We start from the raw sequence: 23,325 nt of genomic DNA on the forward strand, positions 1-23,325 counted from the left end.
GCTGCCCGCACCCGCCCGCCCGACTAGCATCACTACTCTGGACGGTTCTGACTTAGAATATGTGGACAACTACAAATACCTAGGTGTCTGGCTAGACTGTAAACTCTCCTTCCAGACTCACATTAAGCATCTCCAATCCAAAGTTAAATCTAGAATCCGTTTCCTATTTCGCAACAAAGCATCCTTTACTCATGCTGCCAAACATACCCTCGAAAAATGACTATCCTACCGATCCTTAACTTCGGCGATGTCATTTACAAAATAGCCTCCAACACTCTACTCTGCAAATTGGATGCAGTCTATCACAGTGCCATCCGTTTTGTCACCAAAGCCCCATATACTACCCACCACTGCGACCTGCATGCTCTCGTTGGCTGGCCCTCACTACATATTTGTCGCCAAACCCACTCGCTCCAGGTCATCTATAAGTATATGCTAGGTAAAGCCCTGCCTAACCTCAGCTCACTGGTCACCATAGCAACACCCACCCGTAGCACACGCTCCAGTAGGTATATTTCACTGGTCACCCCCAAAGCCAACACTTCCTCTGGTCGCCTTTACTTCCAGTTCTCTGCTGCCAATGACTGGAACGAATTGCAAAAATCACTGAAGCTGGAGTCTTATATCTCTGTCTCTAACTTTAAACATCATGTAACTGACAGTGAGACTTACAGGTTATGTCGTTGTTTTGTGTTTGAATTGTTTACGTGTCCGCTTTGCGGGGGAAATAAGACAAGCGGAACTACGTAGCTAATAACTGTTGTAACGGGGATCCTTATTGTAGCAACACACTTTTGGAGGGAAGGCAATCCCGCGCTGTGTTAGCTAAGTTTTCATGTCATCGGGTGTAGTTCATAAAGGTTGAAGCGTGTATGTTAGGATGGTAACGTTATAATAATTAAGGATGAAGCGTGAATTCATGCCAGGAATAATAAGTGTGAAGTTTGATTTCCTCCCTTCTGTAATAAGCAGCCAATTAGGTATTTTTCCTTTATTCATGTGTTTAATCTGATACTGTTATAGCGCCGGCTAAACTGTTTATGTATGTAAGCACTTCAGAGTTATACCAAGCTAATAAGTCACTCGTAAGATAAGGTTGTAAGAGTGTGCTTAACTGTATTTTTCATTTACTTTATAGTTCTCACGGAAGGTGATAATTCTGACTAAATCTACAGAATAAAGCCTCCAGTTAAAATCAAGGAACGGTTGTGCTCGTGGTTACTGGAGGGAGCTACACATCAGCTGTCAGAGCAGCTTACCGATCACTGTACCTGGACACAGCCAATCTGTAAATAGCACACCCAACTACCTCATCCCCATATTGTTACTTATCCTCTTGCTCTTTTTCACCCCAGTATCTCAAGTTGCACATCATCATCTGCACATCTATCACTCCAATGTTAATGCTAAATTGTAATTATTTCGCCTCCATTGCCTATTTATTGCCTTACCTCCCTACTCTTCTACGTTTGCACACACTGTACATATATTTTTCTATTGTGTTATTGACTGTATGTTTGTTTATGTGTAACTCTGTGTTGTTGTTTTTGTCGCACTGCTTTGCTTTATCTTGGCCAGCTTGCAGTTGTAAATGAGAACTTGTTCTCAACTGGCCTACCTGGTTAAATAAAGTTGAAATAAAAAAATAAAAAAATCACTGGGGCCAAGCTTCTTGCCATCCAGGACCTCTATACCAGGCGGTGTCAGAGGTAGGTCCTAAAAATTGCTAGACTCCAGCCACCCTAGTCATAGACTGTTCTCTCTGCTACCGCATGGMAAACGGTAACAGAGCGCCAAGTCTAGGTCCAAGAGGCTCCTTAACAGCTTCTACCCCCAAGTCATAAGACTCCTGAACATTTAATCAAATGGCTACCTAGACAATTTGAATTGCCTGCCCTCCCCCCTCTTTTACACTGCTGCTAGTCTCTGTTATTATCTTTAGTCACTTCTGATGAGTCCAAATTTGAGACCGCCGTGTCTTTGTGAGATGCAGAGTAGGTGAACGGATGATCTCTGCATGTGTAGTTCCCACCTTGAAGCATGCATGGAGAATGCGGTGTAGGAGGAGAACTGGTACTTCCTTTTCACCGTGACGGGGGTGATACAGCTCTCCAGATACCTGATGACACTGTCCAGACAGCTGATCTGCTGGTAGGAGTAGACAGTCTGGTCATTACAGGTGAGCTCTTCCACACTGGCAGCAGCAATAGCAGTACTGTCCTTGACAAGCAGAGGGGGCACCGCTGAGTCCTTCAGGAACGGCACAGGACTCCTTTGCTGCTGTGCTCCTGCTGGAGACGCATCTGTCAGCAAACACACACTCTCACAGACAAACACACATTTACAAACTAAAAAAGGTCAATATTTCCCAACACACAGAAAGACCACTTACTGTCTGTGGTTTCCCTGGATTCAGGTTTGGAGGGAGAGGGAAAGTAGACCTGCTGGTCCTGACTCTTCAACATGTGGATCCTTTTACAGATCTCCTGGAATGTCCTCTGTAAGACACAGAGAGAGAGAGTGAGAGAGAGAGAGAGATGGTGTGAGTGGGGAAGAGAGACAGAGCAAGTGATCTAGCTGAGAAAATAACAAGACAATGATTTAGAATACTGAAGACAACCAGAAGAAATGCAGAGAGTGGTACCAACTCACCGGCTTGGATTGGTTCATCAACCACATTCCTGTTCTCAATGGTTTTCCCATTCCCGTGGGAACTGTTGCTGCCATGGCTACCGTAACCACTGGAGCCCATGTTGTGGACCGGCTGTAGGAGGACAAGAGAGTGTTGTTATAGAAACACACAGATGTGATTTTATTAGGATCTCTTTTTCATCCTAATTTGGACTAATCTTCCAAGAGTCCTTAAACATTAAAGTACAATTTATAATACGATCACATTTTAACATATAACACACTGTTACTAACAGACATAATACACTGACATATTGACCAGATAAATACTCTAACAGTCTAAAAAGACAGATTGATTCCTTCATCTACCATAGTCCTGCACAACCTTCCAATTTATTATATTTAAATGGTTCTAAATTATTGAAAGAAAAGCACATTTTTTGTCCACTAAAATAACATCAAATTGATCAGAAATATAGTGTAGACATTGTTAATGTTGTAAATGACTATTGTAGCTGGAAACGGCTGATTTCTTATGGAATATCTACATAGGCGTACAGAGGCCCATTATCAGCAACCATCACTCCTGTATTCCAATGGCACGTTGTGTTAGCTAATCCAAGTTTATCATTTTAAAAAGGCTAATTGATCATTAGAAAACCCTTTCGCAATTATGTTAGCACTGCTGAAAACTGTTGTTCTGGTTAAAGAAGCAATAAAACTGGCCTTCTTTAGACTAGTTGATTATCTGGAGCATCAGCATTTGTGGGTTCGATTATGGGCTCGAAATGGCCAGAAACAAAGAACGTCCTTCTGAAACTTGTCAGTCTATTCTTGTTCTGAGAAATGAAGGCTATTCCATGCGAGAAATTGCCAAGAAACTGAAGATCTGGTACAACGCTGTGTACTACTGCCTTCACAGAACAGCGCAAACTGGCTCTAACCAGAATAGAAAGAGAAGTGGGAGGCCTCGGTGAACAACTGAGCAAGAGGACGAGTACATTAGAGTGTCTAGTTTGAGAAACAGACATGACACATGTCCTCAACTGGAAGCGTCATTAAATAGTACCAGCAAAACACCAGTCTCAATGTCAACAGTGAAGAGGCGACTCCGGGATGCTGGCATTCTAGGCAGAGTTGCAAAGAAAAAGCCCTATCTCAGACTGGCCAATAAAAAGAAAAGATAAAGATGGGCAAAAGAACACAGACACTGGACAGAGGAACTAGAAGGCCAGCATCCCGGAGTCGCTTCGTCACTGTTGACGTTGAGACCTGTGTCTTGTTGATTGATGACCAACCAAGAGCATTGAGCATGACTACAACAGAAGAACCATATTTCCACCTTTAAGAAATCCTTACTGCTTTGTTCTGTGCAATCTGCAGCCTCCTAACTTCACTTGCTGATGCATTTCCCCAGACCACAGAACAGTAGTTCACCTGACTCTCAATTAATGCTTGGGTTGTTTGACCACAGAACAGTAGTTCACCTGACTCCCAATTAATGCTTCGGTTGTTTGACCACAGAACCGTAGTTCACCTGACTCCCATTAATTATTGGATTGTTTGCTTAATAATCTTTCCCGGTAAATATTTAGCTATCTTTCTGATCATGCATGCAGTTAATTATTATTATTWWTTTTTTTACATAGATTAGTTATTTGAGACAACGGTAAGCAGTTGTCAAACTGCACCCTGGGTAGTTTGGTTTCTGCCACTTCCTCAATTAATACTCCTCCCATACATAATTGTATCCCATGCTGTGTTGGCATTTTCCTGGTGGAACAGACCAATGTAACCTTGGTTTTCTTGGTGTTCAAAAGAAGTTTGTTCCGGCAAACCCACTCCCTGATATTTCCCAGATCAACTTCTAGAGCTTGCTGTACCTGTTGAACCGATTGTCTTGCTGTATAAATTGTAGTATCATCTGCAAATATAGTAGCTTGAGTTAAGGCATAAGGAAGGTCATTGGTATATATTAAGTAAAGAAGTGGCTTCCCTGCAGTATTCCACAGTTTAAAGCATGACTGTTTCTTGTCAGTTAGATATGATTACAATGCTRMCTCCTTAAACCCATAATGCAATCATTTTGTCAAAATTATTTCATGATCCCCTTATCAAATGCTGCACTAAAATCAAAAAATAGTACACCCACAAACCTGTCTTTATCCATAGCATTGAGCCACTGGTCAGTCATGTCAACCAATGCAGTGGTAGTGGAATGMTTTTTGCGATAACCATGCTGATTGGATGTAATCAGATCATTCTTTTCCATGTACTCCCATATTKGTCTATTCACAATAATGGGTTTAACATCTCCTCTACTGACACCATTTGTAGACTAAAAGAGCAGGTTCCTTTGCTCATAATATGATCATCAATCCATTGGACAATAGCTAGTTTGGAAGATTGGGTGTTTACATTATCGCTCAGTAAATTAATTTTCTTTGTAAAAAAATCAGCAAAATGATTGGCAATATCAGCTGGTTTTGTTATTGTTCTCCCGTCAACCTCCACACTAGATGGACATGATGAGATAGTTTAGCTCGTCTGGTAGGCTCGTGTCACTGGGCAGCTCTTGGCTGTGCTTCCCTTTGTAGTCTGTAATATTTTGCAAGCGCTGCCACATCCGACGAGCGTCAGAGCCGGTGTAGTACGATTCGATCTTAGTTCTGTATTGACGCTTTGCCTGTTTGTTGGTTCGTCAGAGGGCATAGCGGGTTAAAGTGCCGCTCCTTGAAAGTRGCAGCTCTAGCCTTTAGCTCAGTGCGGATGTTGCCTGTAATCCATGGCTTCTGGTTGGGGTATGTACGTACGGTCACTGTGGGGACGACGTCATCAATACACTTATTAATGAAGCGAATTACTGATGTGGTGTACTCCTCAATGCCATCGGAGGAATCCCGGAACATATTCCAGTCTGTGCTGACAAAATAGTCCTGTAGCTTAGCATCTGCTTCAGCTGACCACTTTTTTATTGATCTAGTCACTGCTGCTTCCTGCTTTAATTTGTGTTTGTAAAGAGGAATCAGGAGGATAGAATTATGGTCAGATTTGCCAAATGGAGGGCAGGGGAGAGCTTTGTATGTGTCTCTGTGTGTGGAGTAAAGGTGGTCCAAATGATTTATCCCTCTGGTTGCACATTTAACATGCTGATAGAAATGTGGTTAAACGGATTTAAGTTTCCCTGCATTAAAGTCCACGGCTACTAGGAGCGCCGCCTCTGGGTGAGCGTTTTCTTGTTTGCTTATGGTGGAATACAGCTCATTCAATGCTGTCTTAGTGCTAGCCTCAGTCTGTGGTGGTATGTAAACAGCTACGAAAAATACAGATGAAAACTCTCTAGGTAGATAGTGTGGTCTACAGCTTATCATGAGATACTCTACCTCAGGCGAGCCATTGCTCGAGACTTCCTTAGATATCGTGCACAAACTGTTATTTACAAAAATACATAGTCCGCCACACTTTGTCTTACCAGACGCCACTGTTCTACCCTGCTGGTACAGCGTATAACCAGCCAGATGTATGTTGATAGTGTCATCGTTCAGCCACAACTCCGTGAAGCATAAGATATTACAGTTTTGAATTCCCCGTTGGTAGTTTAATCTTCCGTGTAGGTCATCGATTTTATTATCCAAAGATTGCTAGCAGAATGGATGGAAGTGGAGGTTTATTCAATCACCTACGAATTCTCAGAAGGCAGGCAGCCCGCCCTCTGGCCCCTTTTCCTCTGCCTCCTCTTCACGCAAATCACAGGAATCTGTGCCTGTTCCCGAGAAAGCAGTATATCATTCGCGTCGGGCTCTTCAGACTCTTTAAGGGAAAAAAAGGATTCTGCTAGTCCGTGGTGAGTAATTGTAGTCCTGGTGTCCAGAAGTTATTTTCGGTCATAAGAGACGGTAGTGGCAACATTATGTACAAAATAAGTTAAAAAGTAAGTTATTAACAAACAAACAAAAGAACACAATCGGTTGGGAACACGTAAAACGTTAGCCATCTTCTCTGGCGCCATTTTTTCTTGAGCCTTGCACATAAACAGATGAGGTGTTGTGTATAAATGTTAATGACCTCACCTCTCATCTATGTCCTGGAACACACAGCTGGGTGTGTGTGTCGTGGTGAAGATGCGCTTGTCAGAAGGGATCCTGGAGTCTGGGAAGGAAAACAGAAACAGTTAGAAATTATGTGAAAGAGACAGATTGTGTTGAGTGTGTGTGTGTTGGGCTGTAAATGGGCATTAGGATTGAATGTATGTGTGCATTCTAGTGTGTGTATCAGACTCACTGTTCGATAGTGCTGAGAGAGACATTGAGATCACAGAGAGACTGATGTCTGTGTGTGTCTTACCATCGTAGCCCGACCGTACCCTCTCAGCCAGTAGCAGGCAGCAGGACTGTTCCTCAGCCAGTAGCAGGCAGCAGGACTGTTCCTCAGCCAGTAGCAGGCAGCAGGACTGTTCCTCAGCCAGTAGCAGGCAGCAGGACTTTTCCTCAGCCAACTCAGCATCCTGGACCTTCAACAGGTAGGGGGTGATACGGAAAGGGAAGTACTGCAGGCTCCCTCCTCTCCCCCTTCCACCACTATGCACCACACACACAGAGCATGGAGTCACAACATACATACATACCAACGCTACCTCCCCCTGTTCAACACTAAATTGCTTCTTTACATCATACAGAACTCCTTAGTAGAGTCACTAACCACTAGGTGGTGATAAAAGTCCAAAACTGACTCCCTAATCTCATCTCTCCTCTCTCCCTACCACTCTAATCCTCCCCCTTATGATCGATGGTTTCCTGCTCAACTGATGCGGCAGAAGAAGGATTTCTCCAGCCTGCACTCCGTGGGAGCTGATTCTGAGAGAGAGCAAGAGAGAGTTATATATATATATATCCAAGCAGCCAGATTAATCCAGTTGAGTCTATTTCCAACAGCCTACCTGCTGCTCATCAATATCCACTGGATATGCCTGTAGATGTGCTTCATCATGCATATGCGTGGGTACTGTAGTAACAGCTTGTATCGTTGAGTGTATAGAAGGGACATAGGTACCTGTTCCAGTGCACATGCTCCAGGAGGGCAGATTGTAGGGTGTGGTGAAGCTGTAGAACACATTGACATCCTGAGGGTTCAGGAACTCTACAAACTTAACGTTGGTGAACCGCTCCCGATTGCAGTGCAAGATGGTCGCCGCCTGGTCCGAGATGTACACTATCTTCCCTGTGATGAGAGAGACAGCCACAGCAAAATATCCTATTGGGAAAAAAACTAAACATAATAAATATAAATAAATAAAAATATCCTGAACCTGGCTATAACATTGCATTAATTGTACTGTAATTGTAAAAATGTGCTATTGGCAAAAAAACATACAAACAAATAAACCTCCCCAAAAAGATGAATCGGTCTGTTTCAGAATGGTCTGAACATTTGCTGATTTGGTGGTCATTATCAGAAAGGTCAAGGGTACTCCTCTGTCTGTATCTGAAATTGACGTACRGTCTGTCTGTCTGTCTGTGTAAGAACACATTATGTTCCCTCACTAAAGTGCTCTTCAACCTGTACCGACTACAGGAGATTGATTATTTTGTGGAGCTTCAAGTGACTGAGTTTCAAGTGTTCTATGGAACAAGTAAGGGAAAGTAAAGACATTTTGGCTGGCAACAACACACTTTTCCCTGAGAGAAGAGACGTCACTGGGACTAATGTGCCATAGTCATTGATTTAAAAAAAAAAACTCATTTTTGAGTGGGAGCAAATTGTACAAACAGTACAATTTGTTCTTTGTTGAAATGTGTTGCAGGCAGCATATCCCACATGGGTTGGCAAAGGAACGTAATACACTTTTTCATTTGGTTGTGTGCAGTGGTGTAAAGTACTTAAAAGTAGGAAAAATACTTTAAAATACTACTTAAGTAGTTGTTTTGGGTATCTGTACTTTACTGTTTATATTTTTGATAACTTTAACTTTACAAAACTCAGCAAAAAAAGAAATGTCCCCTTTTCAGGACCCTGTCTTTCAAAGAYAATTCGTAAACATCTAAATAACTTCACAGATCTTCATTGTAAAGGGTTTAAACACTGTTTCCCATGCTTGTTCAATGAACCATAAACAATTAATGAACATGCACCTGTGGAACGGTTGTTAAGACACTAACAGTGTCACGCCCTGGCCTTAGTATTCTTTGTTTTCTTTATGTTTTTTAGTTAGGTCAGGGTGTGACATGGGGAATGTATGTGTTTTTGCAGTGTCTAGTGTAGTTGTCTAGTTATGTCTATGGCTGCCTAGATTGTGTCTCAATTAGAGGCAGCTGTGGTTCATTGTCTCTGATTGAGAGCCATATTTAAGGCAGTCATAGGCATTGGGGTTTTGTGGGTAATTGTCTGTGTCTATGTTGCATGTTTGCACTTAGTCTTTGATAGCTTCACGTTCGTCTGTTGTTGTTTTGTTTCGTTGTCCTTCTTCTAATAAAGAGAAGATGTATTTCCACACGCTGCGCCTTGGTCCTCTCTCTCTCCCATTGACGATCGTGACAAACAGCTTACAGACGGTAGGCAATTAAGGTCGCAGTTATAAAAACGTAGGACACTAAAGAGCCCTTTCTACTGACTCTGAAAAACACAAAAAGAAAGATGCCCAGGTCCCTGCTCATCTGCATGAACGTGCCTTAGGCATGCTGCAAGGAGGCATAAGGACTGCAGATGTGGCCAGGGCAATAAATAGCAATGTCCGTACTGTGAACGCCTAAATCAAATCAAGTTTATTTTATATAGCCCTTCGTACATCAGCTAATATCTCGAAGTGCTGTACAGAAACTCAGCCTAAAACCCCAAACAGCAAGCAATGCAGGTGTAAGAGGGAGACAGGATGGACAGCTGATCATCTCGCAGTGGCAGACCACGTGTAACAACACCTGCACAGGATCGGTACATCTGAACATCACACCTGCGGGACAGCTACAGGATGGCAACAACAACTGCCCGAGTTACACCAGGAACACACAATCCCTCCGTCAGTGCTCAGACTTTCCGCAATAGGCTGAGAGAGGATGGACTTAGGCTTGTAGGCCTGTTAAGGCAGGTCCTCACCAGACATCACCGCAACAACGTCACCTATAGGCACAACCCACCGTCGCTGGACCAGACAGGACTGGCAAAAAGTGCTCTTCACTGAGGAGTCGCCGTTATGCTCCACCAGGGGTGATGGTCGGATTCATGTTTATCGTCGAAGGAATGACCATTACACCGATACCTGTACTCTGGAGCGGGATCGATTTGGAGGTGGAGGGTCCGTCATGGTCTGGGGCGGTGTGTCACAGCATCATCGGACTGAGCTTGTTGTCATTGACGGCAAACTCAATGCTGTGCGTTACAGGGAAGACATCCTCCTCCCTCATGTGGTACCCTTCCTGCAGGCTCATCCTGACATGACCCTCCAGCATGACAATGCCACCAGCCATACTGCCGTTCTGTGTGATTTCCTGCAAGACAGGAATGTCGGTGTTCTGCCATGGCCATCGACGAGCCCGATCTCATCCCATTGAGCATGTCTGGCCCGTTGGATCGGAGGGTGAGGGCTAGGGCCATTCCCCCAGAAATGTTTGGGAACTTGCAGGTGCCTTGGTGGAAGAGTGGGGTAACATCTCACAGCAAGAACGGGCAAATCTGGTACAGTCCACAAGGAGGAGATGCACTGCAGTACTTAATGCAGCTGGTGGCCACACCAGATACTGACTGTTACTTTGTTTACCCCCCTTTGTTCAGGGACGGCTCTGAGCTGGTCGGATGTGGAAGGGCTTGAAAACTATTATGGACTACAAAGGGAATCCTAGTCACGAGCTGCCCGTGATGCGAGCCTACCAGATGAGCTAAATGCCTTTAATGCTCGCTTGGAGGCAGCAACACTGAAGCATGCAGAGAGCACGCTGTTCCGGACGACTGCGTGATCACGCTCTCTGTAGCCGATGTGAGCAAGACCTTTAAAAAGGTCAACATTCACAAAGCCAGACGGATTAGCAGGACATGTACTCAAAGCATGCGCAGACCATCTGTCAAGTGTCTTCACTGACATTTTCAAACAGACCACCATGTCCCTTTGCCCAAGATAGCGAAGGTAACCTGCCTAAATGATTACCGCACAGTAAAACTCACGTTGGTAGCCATGAATGCTTTGAAAAGCTGGTCATGGCTCACATCAACACCATGATGCGACAACACACCTACCCACTCCAATTCACATACCGCCCAACAGATCCACAGATGACGCAATGTGAATCTCACTCCACACTGCCCTTTCACACCTGGACAAAAGAACACCTATGTGAGAATGCTGTTCATTGACTACAGCTCAGCTTTCAACACCATAGTACCCACAAAGTTCATCACTAAGCTAAGGACCCTCGACTAAACACCTCGCTCTGCAACTGGATCCTTGACGGGCCGCCTCCAGGTGGTAAGGGTAGGCAACACACATCTGCCACACTGATACTCAACAATGGGCCCCTCAGGGTGTATGCATAGTACTCTCCTGTACACCTGTTAATCCACGACTGCGTGGCCAAGCATGACTCCAACACCATCATTAAGTTAGCTGACAACACAACAGTGGCAGGCCTGATCACTGACAAGGATGAGACAGCCTATAGGAGGAGGTCAGAGACCTGGCAGTGTGGTGCCAGGACAACAACCTCTCCCTCAATGTGAGCAAGACAAATTAGCTGATCATGGATATAAGAAAAGGAGCGCTGAACAGCCCAGTACATCACTGGGGCCAAGCCTCCTGAAATCCAGGACCTACAGTACCAGTCAAAAGTTTGGACTCACCTACTCATTCAAGGGTTTTTCTTATTTGACTATTTTCTACATTGTAGAATAATAGTGAAGACATGAAACCATGAAATAACACTAATGGAATCATGTAGTAACCAAAAAAAGTTTGAAAACAAATCAACATATATTTATATTTTAGATGCTTCAAAGTAGCCACCCTTTGCCTTGATGACAGCTTTGCACATTTTTGGCATTCTCTCAACCAGCTTCACCTGGAATGCTTTTCCAACTGCCTTGAAAGACTTCCCACATGTGCTGAGCACTTGTGGCTGCTTTCCTTCACTATGCCGTCCAACTCATCCCAAACCATCTAAATTGGGTTGACTTCGGGTGATTGTGGAGGCCAGGTCATCTGATGCAGCACTCCATTGCTCTCCTTATTGGTCAATAGCCCTTACACAGCCTGGAGGTGTGTGGTCATTGTCCGTTGAAAACATATGATAGTCCCACTAAGCCCAAACCAGATGGGATGGCGTATCGCTGCAGAATGCTGTGGTAGCCATGCTGGTTAAGTGTGCCTTGAATTCAAAATGAATCCCTGACAGTGTCACCAGCAAAGAACCCCACACCATCACACCTCCTCCTCCATGCTTTACGGTGGGAACCACACATGCAGAGATCATCCATTCACCTACTCTGCGTCTCAGACACAGCGGTTGGAAACCAAAAAAATCGAAACGACAGATTTCCACTGGTCTATTGTCCATTGCTCATGTTTCTTTGCCCAAGCTTGTCTCTTCTACTTTTCGGTGTCCTTAAGTAGTGGTTTCTTTGCAGCAATTCGACCATGAAGGCCTGATTCACGCAGTCTCCTCTGAATAGTTGATGTTGAGATGTGTCTGTTAATTGAACTCTGTGAAGCATTTATTTGGGCTGCAATTTCTGAGGCTGGTAACTCTAATGAACTTATCCTCTGCAAAAGAGGTAACTCTGGGTCTTCTTTTCCTGTGGCGGTCCTCATTCGAGCCAGTTTCAACATAGCGCTTGATGGTTTTTGCGACTGCACTTGAAGAAACTTTCAAAGTTCTTGAAATGTTCTGCGTTGACTCACCTTCATGTCTTAAAGTAATGATGGACTGATGCTTCTCTTTGCTTATTTGAGCTGTTCTTGCCATAACATGGACTCGGTCTTTTACCAAATAGGGCTATCGTCTGTATACCACCCCAACCTTGTCACAACACAACTGATTGTCTCAAACGCATTAAGAAGGAAAGAATTTCCACAAATTAACTTTTAAGAAGGCACACCTGTTAATTGAAATATATTCCAGGTGACTACCTCATGAAGCTGGTTGAGAGAATTCCAAGAGTGTGCAAAGCTGTCATCAAGGTAAAGGGTGGCTAATTCTTAGAATCTCAAATATAAAATATATTAATTTTTCCTTTAACTTATTTTGACTTGTTTAACAATTTTTTGGTTACTACGTGATTCCAGGCTGTATCACATCCGGCCACGATTGGGAGTCCCATAGGGCGGAGCACAATTGGCCCAGCGTCGTCTGGGTTTGGCCGGAGTAGGCCTTCATTGTAAATAAGAATTTGTTCTTAACTTATTTGTCTAGTTAAATAAATGTTAAATAAAAAAAATATATAATAACGTGTTATTTCATAGTTTTGATGTCGTCACTATTATTCTACAATGTAGAAAATAGTTTAAAAAATAAAGAAAAAACCTGGAATGAGTAGGTGTGTCCAAACTTTTGACTGGTCCTGTAAATACTAGGCGGTTTCAGAGGAAGACCCCAAAAACCTGTCAAAGACTCCAGTCACCCAAGTCATAGACTGTTCTCTCTGCTAGCGCACGGCCAGCAGTACTGGAGTGCCAAGTCTAGGACCAAAAGGCTCTTTAACAGCTTCTACCCCCAAGCCATAAGACTACTGAACAATTAATTAAGTGGCCACCTGGACTATTTACATTAACACCACCCCCCGCCTTTGTTTTTACACTGCTGCTACTCGCTGTTTATTATCTATGCATAGTCACTTTACAAGTGACCTTGACCAACCTTTACCCCCGCACATTGACTGGATACCGGTACCCCCTGTATATAGCCTCATTACTGATATGTCATTTTCTTGTGTTACTTATAAAAAAATGTTTTACTTTAGTTTATTTAAAAAAAATATTTTCTTAACTCAATTTATTGAACTGCATTGTTGGTTAAGGGCTTGTGCTGTAAGGTCTACTACACCTGTTGTATTCGACACGGGACAAATTACATTTTATTTGATGAGATGTCCACAGTAGCCTACAATGAGAACACTATAAAAAGGACTTACTTTGAGGTTTCTAAATGAACCTGAAATTGTGAGTGTATTAGGTCTACATGCAAGTCCGGCACAAGCTTTTTGGAGGCTGAAGCCAGATTTTGTTTTGGGGCCCAACCTCGAGGGTAAAATATTTTAGTGGTCCCCCTCTGTTGCAGTTTTAAAGCAAGTTTTATTCAATTCTACACTTTTTGCCATGCGGCGGAGAGAAACATTTGCAGTTTTACAGCCAATATCGTGCAATTCTACATTTCTTGCCATAGTGGAGATAATTTTTTGCCGTTTTAAGCAAATTTCCTGCAATTCTACACATTTTACCATGACTTATGCCATGTTAGTATGACATCTGGATTAGAGGGACTACCAAAGTCAATGGGGGCACCCTAGAGGTCAGGGCCCCTAGGCACTTGCCCTTCATGGTCAGATGATTAGATACATTTAAATAGCTGACTAGACTAATTTACCAATCTACATATTGTTAGCTGACATCTAGGAGTCTTGGTGATTCCAAACTTCTTCCATTTGAGAATGATGGAGGCCACTGTGTTCTTGGGGACTTTTAATGCTCCAGAAATGTTTTGGTACCTTCCCCAGATCTGTGCCTCGACACAATCCTGTCTCGGAGTTCTACGGACAATTCCTTCGACCTCATGGCTTGGTATTTGCTCTGACATGCACTGTCAACTGTGGGACATTATATAGAGAGGTGTGTGCCTTTCCAAATAATGTCCAATCAATTGAATTTACCACAGGTGGACTCCAATCAAGTTGTAGAAACATCTCAAGGATGATCAATGGAAACACGATGCACCTGAGTTCAATTTTGAGTCTCATAGCAAAGGGTCTGAATATTAAATAAGGTATGTTTTTTATTCGTAATACACTTGCAAAAATTTCTAATAACCTGTTTTCGCTTTGTCATTGTGAGGTATTATGTGTAAATTAAATTTTTATTTAATCAATTTGATAAGGCTGTAACGTAAACAAAATGTGGAAAAAGTCAAGGGGTCTGAATATACTGTTGGTCACAGATACCTAAAAACATTTAAATAGCGTTGTGGATCAGAAAGTCAGTATTTGGTGTGACCACATTCGCCTCATGCAGCTCAACATTTCCTTTGCATAGAGTTGATCAGGCTGTTGATTATGGTCTGTGGAATGTTGTCCCATTCCTCTTCAATGGCTGTGCGAAGTTTCGGGATATTGACGGGAATTGGAACACGCTGTCGTACATGTCGATCCAGAGCATTCCAAGAATGCTCAATGGGTGACATGTCTGCAGGCCATGGAGAACTGACATTTTCAGCTTTCAGGAATTGTGTACAGATCCTTGCGACATGGGGCAGTGCATTATCATGATGAATGGCACGACAATGGGACTCAGCATCTCGTCATGCTGTCTCTTCTGAGCATTCAAATTGCAATTGATAAAGTGCAATTGTGTTCGTGTTCCGTAGCTTATGCCTGCCCATACCATAACCCCACCACCACCATGGGGAACTCTGTTCAAAACGTTGATGTCAGCAAACCGCTTGCCTACATGTGACCTACTTGTTGTGTGTATGTACTGACGTGTGTGTAACAGATAGATACACACACATATACATGTTCATGTTTTTAAAAGTATGTAAATTGTAAAAGTATTTTATCCGTAACGTCTTCGACCCCAGTAAAGACTAGCTGTTGCCACTGGCGTCGGCTAATGGGGATCCTAATCAATCAAATCAAATGACACGTGGTCTGTGGTTGTGAGGCCGGTTGGACGTCCTGACAAATTCTCTAAAACAATGTTGGAGGCGGCTTACGGTGGATAAATTAACATTCAATTTTCTGGTAACAGCTCCGGTGAACATTCCTGCAGTCAGCATGCCAATTGCACGCTCCCTCAAAACTTGAGGCATCTGTGGCATTGTGTTGTGAGACAACTGCACATTTTAGTGGCCTTTTATTGTCCCCAGCACAAGGTACACCTGTGTAATGATCATGCAGTTTAATCAGCTTCTTGATATGCCACAACTGTCAGCTGGATGGATTAACTTGACAAAGGAGAAATGCTCACTAACCCGGATGTAAACAAATGTGTAAGGAACATTTCTGGGATATTTTATTTCAGCTCATGAAACATGGGACCAACATTGTGGTTGCACAATCTCTGCTATTCTGCAGGCTTCAGAGGTTTCATTGATTTAATGGACTTCTGATTGATTACTCCATTTCTGGAGCTGCAGGTGACAACCATTACCCACATATAAAGGTCACAGTGAAGAGAGCGTTAATCAGCTGAACATGTAGAATATGCTCTGTCATGTTTATGACATGCGCATAGATGTGTAATGTATGATTTATGAACATGCATAATTTATGAACATGCATATAAGATTTGCCATGATGTGAACTGCTGTCTTAGTGATGAGCTGGTCTAGTCTATCCTGTTACTGGAAGAGGACTAAATAAGTAGCTTCCATGGCTCCCTCTGCTGGTCATTCCTGGAAGTCATAACATAGCAATGGGAAAAGGGGATACCTAGTCCGTTGCACAACTGACTGCTTTCAACCAAAATGTGTCTTCCGTATTTAACCCAACTCCTGTGAGTCAGAGAGGTGCTGGGGGCTGCCTTAATAGACATCCCCGGGAGGTTAACTGCCTTGGTCAAGGGCAGAACAGATTTTTACCTTGGCTGCTCCGGGATTCGATCCAGCAACCTTCCGGTAACTGGCCCAACGCTCCTACACGCCAGGCTACCTGCTGACTAATAGATACCCTTCTATTCCAGTACCCTTCATTTTYTAATGTCGCAACTTGTGGACCATACCCTTCCACATGTATCAACAAGGGTATTAGTTGATTGACAAATTTAATTTAGGGCTTTTTTTTAAAGCTCTCAACCCGCTCCACTACAGCCCAACTTGGATGGGGGCGCGCTCGACCATCCGTTTCCTGTAGTCCACGATCAGCTCCTTCGTCTCGATGACAATGAGGGAGATGTTGTTGTCCTGGCACCACACTGCCAGGTCTCTGACCTCCTCCCGATAGGCTATCATAGACCATAACAGACACGTTGCACACAGATCTACAGAAGGCAGGAAAACACTCAATATCAAACAAGCCTCTTACGTACCCAGGAGACCAAGATCGAGGGCTCTAACCACATTACCATTCAACGGTGGTGGACATTGAAAAGGAAGTTGGTGTCAAGCGTGAGTCACTGGCCAAACGCCACAAACACACATCTCATGGCTTGTGATTATTAGACACCCAGTATCTGCTTCTCTGGCTTGTTACATTCACTAATGTCCGGGTTTAAGGCCGTTAATGACCTGTTTGGTATTCACGGAGGTCAACACGGTCTGCTCGGACTACAGTCATTTACCTGATTGTCAACTTTGAACAAGGTTTGGATACATAGGAGAAAGATAGACAGGCCCTCTGACAACAACCTGTTTGGCCTTCACTGACGTCAAGAGTGACCTACAGCTGTGTTATGACGTGAATATGGTACCGGAGGAAGATTCAAACAGAGTGAGTGGGCCTCCATCAGTGCCACTGGAAACAGAGCAATATAAAAGACCAGTTATTTCAACTGCAGACAGAGAATAGGGGACAAACACACAAAATTGTGTAGGAAGAAAATTGAATAGGGGAGGAAGGGGCTATCCACCCACCCATTCCCCTTTTTAATTCAGAGTTCTTGAAGTAAACAACTATTACCCAAGCTAGAGTGCTGGGGAAATAATAGAATGGTAGTTATTCCATAAATGCACCATAATTAGCCATTGCAATCAAAGATGACAGCACATGTAGTAGTTGAGTCAATGAGTGTTGCTGACTTGGAACAAGCTGTATGTAATTATATCACTTCATTTTCACACTTGCACATGCATTTTTTTCCCTTCAGTTATCACTTTTGACCCAATAAAACAAGCTTGTGTTCAACTTGACAGCTCATAGGAGGTTGCCAAGATACCCACTGACACCTTTCGCAGAGAAACAACAACCTATCAATCATGGCATTTGCAGTTATTAACAGCTACATGGCACTGTGACCTGCTATCTCCAGATTGAATCCAGGTAGCTGTTGACCCACAACCAAGTTCTATTCAGGATCCATAACCTGGCAATAAGGGTTATTGGCTACTCCACCATGTATGGCATCACCACCACCACCACATGCCATCAGTAGAGAGGCATGTTGGTCCCCTCCAGCAGAGCAGAGCTGGGCCCCACTGTGCTCTCCCTCCTTCACTCACACAACCACAGTGGAAAGAATGCAGGCTCTCTGGGCCTGGAGTCAATCTGTATTCATCACAGTGCCATAGCCACAGGGATCAAATCTGTGCTCGTCCCTGTGCACTGCCAAGTTGTTATGCAAATATACCACATCTTATACGCAGACTCGCTGGCACTGCAGTGATTGAAGGGGCACACACGCACGTTCGCACCCGCGCAAACACACAAAAATGTATTACAAAAGAAAAATGCAGTTAGATGGAAAATAACTTTAATAAAACTCATATGAAAACAAAAAACTGCAAAACCATTAAAGCCTGTACATTTGACAATATTCAGTGTCTGAGAAACTTAAGAAGGCTAGCGGTGAGAAATACAGCAGCAATACACATTAACCCACAGTGACAACCATTATAGCCTCAGGCATTAGGGCCCAAGGGATCATTTACATAATATACATGTAGACTCCTATACAGATATTGCACAAAATCAAAACACAGATACTGGAAGAGCCCCTCATGACAAACCCAGGAAGTAGCTTTGAATCGCAGTGTTACRCCTTCTGCTGGCAAACCCCTCCCACAGGTCCTAAACTCTGCCCATTTCAGCTGATCTAAAAAACAAATACTCGTAAAAAAAAAAAAAGACACATTTTTCACACAAACATTCGATTTTTGAACAGATTATTAAAAACAGTCAAAACAAACCTAAAACGACAAAGTTCTCTCTTTGTTTTGGTCCTAAAAGGCATTTTAGTTACATGCTTCAGTTATTTCTTAGTGAGTTCTTTCATTGTGGTTATCATGTGAGCAGTTTTGTGCTTTGAAAGACTAGTTCTGGCATCCTTAGGCAAGTCTGTCTAAGACATGGGGTAGTGTGGGGTAGTGATAATACCTCTATGGGGTAGTGATAATACCTCTATGGGGTAGTGATAATACCTCTATGGGGTAGTGATAATACCTCTATGGGGTAGTGATAATACCTCTATGGGGTAGTGATAATACCTCTATGGGGTAGTGATAATACCTCTATGGGGTAGTGATAATACCTCTATGGGGTAGTGTGGTGATGACTCACCCTTTGTGCCTGTTCTGTTTGCCCAAAAACAACCATGATTTGATAAAATGGAACACAGGAATGTTACATCCACATTCCAAAGCAGGAACACAAAATAAAGTTTTAGAAACATTTTAAGCTCTCTTTCCCTCCCTCCCTCCTTTCTTTAAAATGGTGCCAGTGTTTGATGGTCCAATTCACCCCTTTTCTCAAAGGCAGAAGCTGCGTGACCAAATTGAACCGCCCCACCCCCATGGATGCCTCTTCCCTAAAGCTAAACCACCAAATCAATCGGCGAATGTTAACTCGGCCAAATCTTTCCCTACAGTTTGTTTTATTCCAAGTAGGATAGCAGCCTTCATGAGAACTATTATAATATTGGTAACCATCTGGATGTCACCGGGATGGTCTATTCAGTGTGGAGCGTACAGCATGCACGCCAAATCTGTGTTACACAGTGTTCTTTGCCCCAGCATGCTGAGCACTGCTTTCTCGCAGTTCTGTTAAGGTTACAACGAGGGAAATAACTAGCTAGCTACTAGGAGGGGACAGCGGAGTGCRTAAAGTTGAAAAACCTGCACAAACTTTTGTTTAGCTGTCGGGAGGAGGCGTCCAGAGAATTTGGTCATGAGTGACTCCGTTTCTCAAGACCACAGGATCAGAGGGTCTCTCTCTCTTTTCTCTCTCTAGTAGTCTGGCACATATACATCTTAAACATCTTAGATATAATTAAATCTTAAATGGCAATAAAATAAAACATGGRAAAAAACTAAAAGATACAATCTGTTCCAGTTTTTAGGCACACTTTCAAGATGAACTGGAGGCCTCGTGAGGATAAGACCCACTTCCTCTGGCCATTAGCACGTTTTGGTGTCATTTAAAGACACGCGGGTGAGCCGCTTTGGTCCTCAGTCTTTACACACCCAGTCTTTACGTGTGCTGTCAATCAAACTGTCTGGTGCAAGGCCTGGAGTGGGTGTGGTCAACCCTGACCTCTCCCTTTAAGTCCAACACAAGGCAGATCAGAAGTCCTGCTGATAGGTGGGTGAAACCACCCCTGTCCCCTTCCTCATTAGTTCAGTTTAGTTCTGGCTCCATGGGGGCGGTCCATTTACAATGAGGGGGGGGTCGGAGAGGCCACACTATTGCTCAGGTGTTGGGCTCTGACTCTCACTGAGCGAGTGCAAAACACGCAACCACATTACCCACAAATATATGTCACAAGACCAGGGAGAGACAATGGGATTGCTTGACTGGCTGGAGGCACACAGCAGCTTCAAAAGCCAGAGGAAAGGCAAAGGGAGGGGGATTTTAGCCTGTAAGAGCATGTGTGTTTAAGATGGTCTTCTAGGTTCCCTTCTTTAAGGCCCCAAGTCCAGTCCTGTCTGGTCTTCACCCCTTAGCAACACCTTAGCACCCTCAATCACAGTTGTCCCAGCCCTGGATAGACCTCAGACCCTCCTAACCCCTGACCTTTAACCCTCCAGCTTCAGGATGTCTGTCTGTTCTAGGAGCGGTTGTCCTTGACCACGTTGTGGGCCATCCAGTTKACTTTGGTGGTCCAGCTCTCTCTCAGTGCCTCGTCAAACTTCTGGCGGAACTGTTTCAGTGCCTCGTCGTCGGTCTTCCCCAGGGCCAGAGAGTCCTACAGGGGAGAAGGGAGGAGACTTAACTACTCTTATCATAACACACATTACTTCTGTAGCACATGTAAACTGTAGCCCATGTGACGTGGCCAACTATATAGTGCGTGTGTGAATTACCTTAAGGTACTGTATATCCTTGACAGAGGTGAGCTCTGGCAGTCCAGCAGTCAGCATGAGGGCAAACAGGGTGATGAAGAGGTTCCCATTCCGCCTCAGAATCAGGTAGGCCTGTTCACAGTAATTACGGAAACTAGGCACAACACACACATTCAGTTCACTATACATTTACTCAAGTAGATAAATGATAAAAGCTAGGCAACAGATAGTGTTCCCGGCCTGGATCACCTGAGTAGTGAAAGGAGACAGAAGCTCACCTGCCAAACTTCTCAGTGTTGCCCGTCTTTCCCTGTTGGATGACGTGGATGAAGTCATGTGTCAGGATGAAGGGGACGCGTTCCCTCTTGATGCCAAACTTGGACTTGAAGTTCCCCAGGATATGCCCAAAGTCTATGTGGAAGAGCTGAGACACACACACACAATGTAAGAACTTGATTCCATTAAAAGACTCCATAAATGAACCTCTGTGATTTAGCCTGTTGTACAGGGGAGCACCTCTACCCACCTGTCCAGTGCTGCGGACCATGATGTTGTCACTGTGACGGTCACCGATCCCCAGGACGTAGGTGGCCACGCAGTAGCCTGCACATGACAGGGTGAACTCCTCGATCGCCTTCTCCAGAGCATCTCTGCATAGTACACAAACACAAAATAAAGTGTTGGCCAAGTGGGATCTTTCACTGGGTTTGCACCGCCAAAGCATAGCAACTCACTAACATGTTGCCTGTTATATACATACAGTTACATATCTATGAAATAGGTCAGTAATACACAGAACTTTTGGAAAGTCAAATTGAGAAAGAGCCCTGGTGTAAGAAACAAACAAACCCGTTGGCAAAGTGTGGTCTTACCCAGAGTTCTTCTCTTTGAGCCAGTTGAGCAGTGCATCCTTGTTGAAGGCTGCGGCRGCCGCCACGTTGCTACTGGTCAGCTGGATGTTGGCGATGGTATCCGCCGACGACACCACCTCGATCAGCCCTGACCGGTCACCAGTTGCTAGGCAACCGTAAGGCACGATTCTGCACAGACACATTTTGTTCCAATGAATCATCATCAACACCATTGAGATGCACCCTATAATTATCTCCATGTTGTTTCCTTTCCCCGGCTCTGTCTCAGCACGTGACCAGAACGTACGCATGATCACACTCCAAACAACACATCACAGTGGTTTTATGATCCTCTCTGCAGAGCTCCTTCTGCTCTCTGAACCCTTGTCCCTGTAACCTAACAGCCTGCCCCCCAGCTCAACTGTCAAAACAATCCCACACACTGCTCAGCTCCAGATGTGTTAGACTGTGTGTGTGTGTGTTAGAGTATGAGAGCGAGCGCTAGTGTATGTGGATTTGATTAGGATGAGAAGCGGGTAGTGGGTGTGTGATTCTGGGGKTATGGATGTGGGGAGGTTAGAGGTCAGGCTAGCAGGGGGTGATTAAGGGTCCCTCCCCCCCAACACAGCTTCCCTACAGAGAACAGGAACAAACAAGCCTTACTGACAGATTCTGACTGAGGACACACACCTTTTACATTAATATACACACCTAAGGTCCAGRTTGGCCTCCTTCCATAGCAGGTCCATCAACCTCAAGATCTGCAGTGTCAACATGTCTTGTCTCAGGTCTGGAAAGAGAGATGAGTCTTTCATTCATCCTTCCAGCTTCAAATCACCATCCATAATACACATCCCTCCATCTTGACCTCACTATTCTTCCCTCGCTCTCTCCCCCTGAACTTTAGTGATCTTACATTTCATCTCTTAGAGGATGGTAGCCTAGCGGTTAAGGGCATTGGGCCATTTACTGAAAGGTCGCTGGTTCGAATCCCCCAGCTGACTAGGTGAAAAATTGGTTGATGTCTCCTTGAGCAAAGCACTTAATCCTAATTGCTCATGTAAGTCTCTCTGGATAAGAGCGTCTGCTAAATGACTAACATGTCAATGTTAGATCCAACCCCCTTGTACCATCTCCATTCTTGAAGATGATTCCCAGGGTGTCTCCCCCCAGCAGCTTGTTGTTGTAGACGATCCACAGAGGCTTCATCTTAGAGTCCATGTACCGACATTTCTCCACACTGGCAGGGTTGAAAGAGGGGAGAAAAGCAAAAAATAGAGCAAGAGAGAGAGTCAAATCATAGTCATCCACATCCCCCTCTCCACTCCCATCTAACCCTCTCCCCCTGGCCCTTACTTGATTCCAGAGAGCAGGACACTGGGGTTGAGAGGAGAGTGCAGGTCAGAGAGGGTCTCTGTGTAGCCACTTTGTCTCAGACAAGTCATCATGGCCTCTTTGGTGAGCATTGCCTCCTTAGTCTTACTGCGGGCATTCTTGATGGTGCCCAGCTTGATCAGCTCATTTACAGACTTCAGCTTGCTCAGAGCCTCCACCTAGATGTAGAGAGGGAGCGGAATGTGGTTACAACATAGAAGCAACGCGATGTAATAATTATGAAATTACACCACTGCTGTATTGCCTTTCAAATCCGACACAGATGCTACGCATGACAGCATGGGCTTCCTGAAACATCCCACAGTGTGGTAGCTAATTCCAAAACAGGA

At 44.1% G+C, this 23,325-nt stretch overlaps 2 protein-coding genes across 2 annotated transcripts in view; both read right to left on the reverse strand.

Moving 5' to 3' along the window:
* Nucleotides 1–1,938: 1,938 nt before the first annotated feature.
* Nucleotides 1,939–10,049, reverse strand: LOC111958005 (period circadian protein homolog 2-like). Its single transcript, XM_070436993.1, has 9 exons — nt 9,959–10,049; nt 7,681–7,881; nt 7,436–7,484; nt 7,083–7,211; nt 6,976–6,995; nt 6,702–6,780; nt 2,645–2,771; nt 2,393–2,498; nt 1,939–2,291 (listed from the first exon to the last, which is right to left on the reverse strand). The coding sequence occupies exons 1-9, from the start codon at nt 10,047–10,049 to the stop codon at nt 1,939–1,941; spliced, it is 1,155 nt and encodes a 384-aa protein (XP_070293094.1).
* Nucleotides 10,050–18,206: 8,157 nt separating this feature from the next.
* The window catches only part of LOC111960775 (phosphatidylinositol 4,5-bisphosphate 3-kinase catalytic subunit beta isoform-like), a 79,358-nt gene continuing 74,239 nt past the window's right edge, over nt 18,207–23,325 (reverse strand). The window contains 8 exon segments of the mRNA XM_023982981.2: nt 18,207–20,653; nt 20,772–20,904; nt 21,029–21,174; nt 21,277–21,400; nt 21,623–21,790; nt 22,313–22,391; nt 22,732–22,841; nt 22,958–23,154. Coding sequence (XP_023838749.2) covers nt 20,516–20,653; nt 20,772–20,904; nt 21,029–21,174; nt 21,277–21,400; nt 21,623–21,790; nt 22,313–22,391; nt 22,732–22,841; nt 22,958–23,154 — 1,095 coding nt within the window. The 3' untranslated portion in view covers nt 18,207–20,515.

Source organism: Salvelinus sp. IW2-2015, linkage group LG4p (genome assembly GCF_002910315.2).
Source record: "Salvelinus sp. IW2-2015 linkage group LG4p, ASM291031v2, whole genome shotgun sequence".
Taxonomy (NCBI): domain Eukaryota; kingdom Metazoa; phylum Chordata; class Actinopteri; order Salmoniformes; family Salmonidae; genus Salvelinus; species Salvelinus sp. IW2-2015.

What these genes read in the sequence shown, in the direction of transcription:
- LOC111958005 (XM_070436993.1), bottom strand. Translation starts at nt 10,049, where the DNA reads ATGAGCCTGCAGGAAGGGTACCACATGAGGGAGGAGGATGTCTTCCCT. An exon ending in GGTACGGTCGGGCTACGATG is followed by an intron (nt 6,781 to 6,975) that starts GTAAGACACACA and finishes TTTCCTTCCCAG; the next exon opens with ACTCCAGGATCCCTTCTGAC. An exon ending in CAATCCAAGCCGGTGAGTTG is followed by an intron (nt 2,499 to 2,644) that starts GTACCACTCTCT and finishes TGTGTCTTACAG; the next exon opens with AGGACATTCCAGGAGATCTG.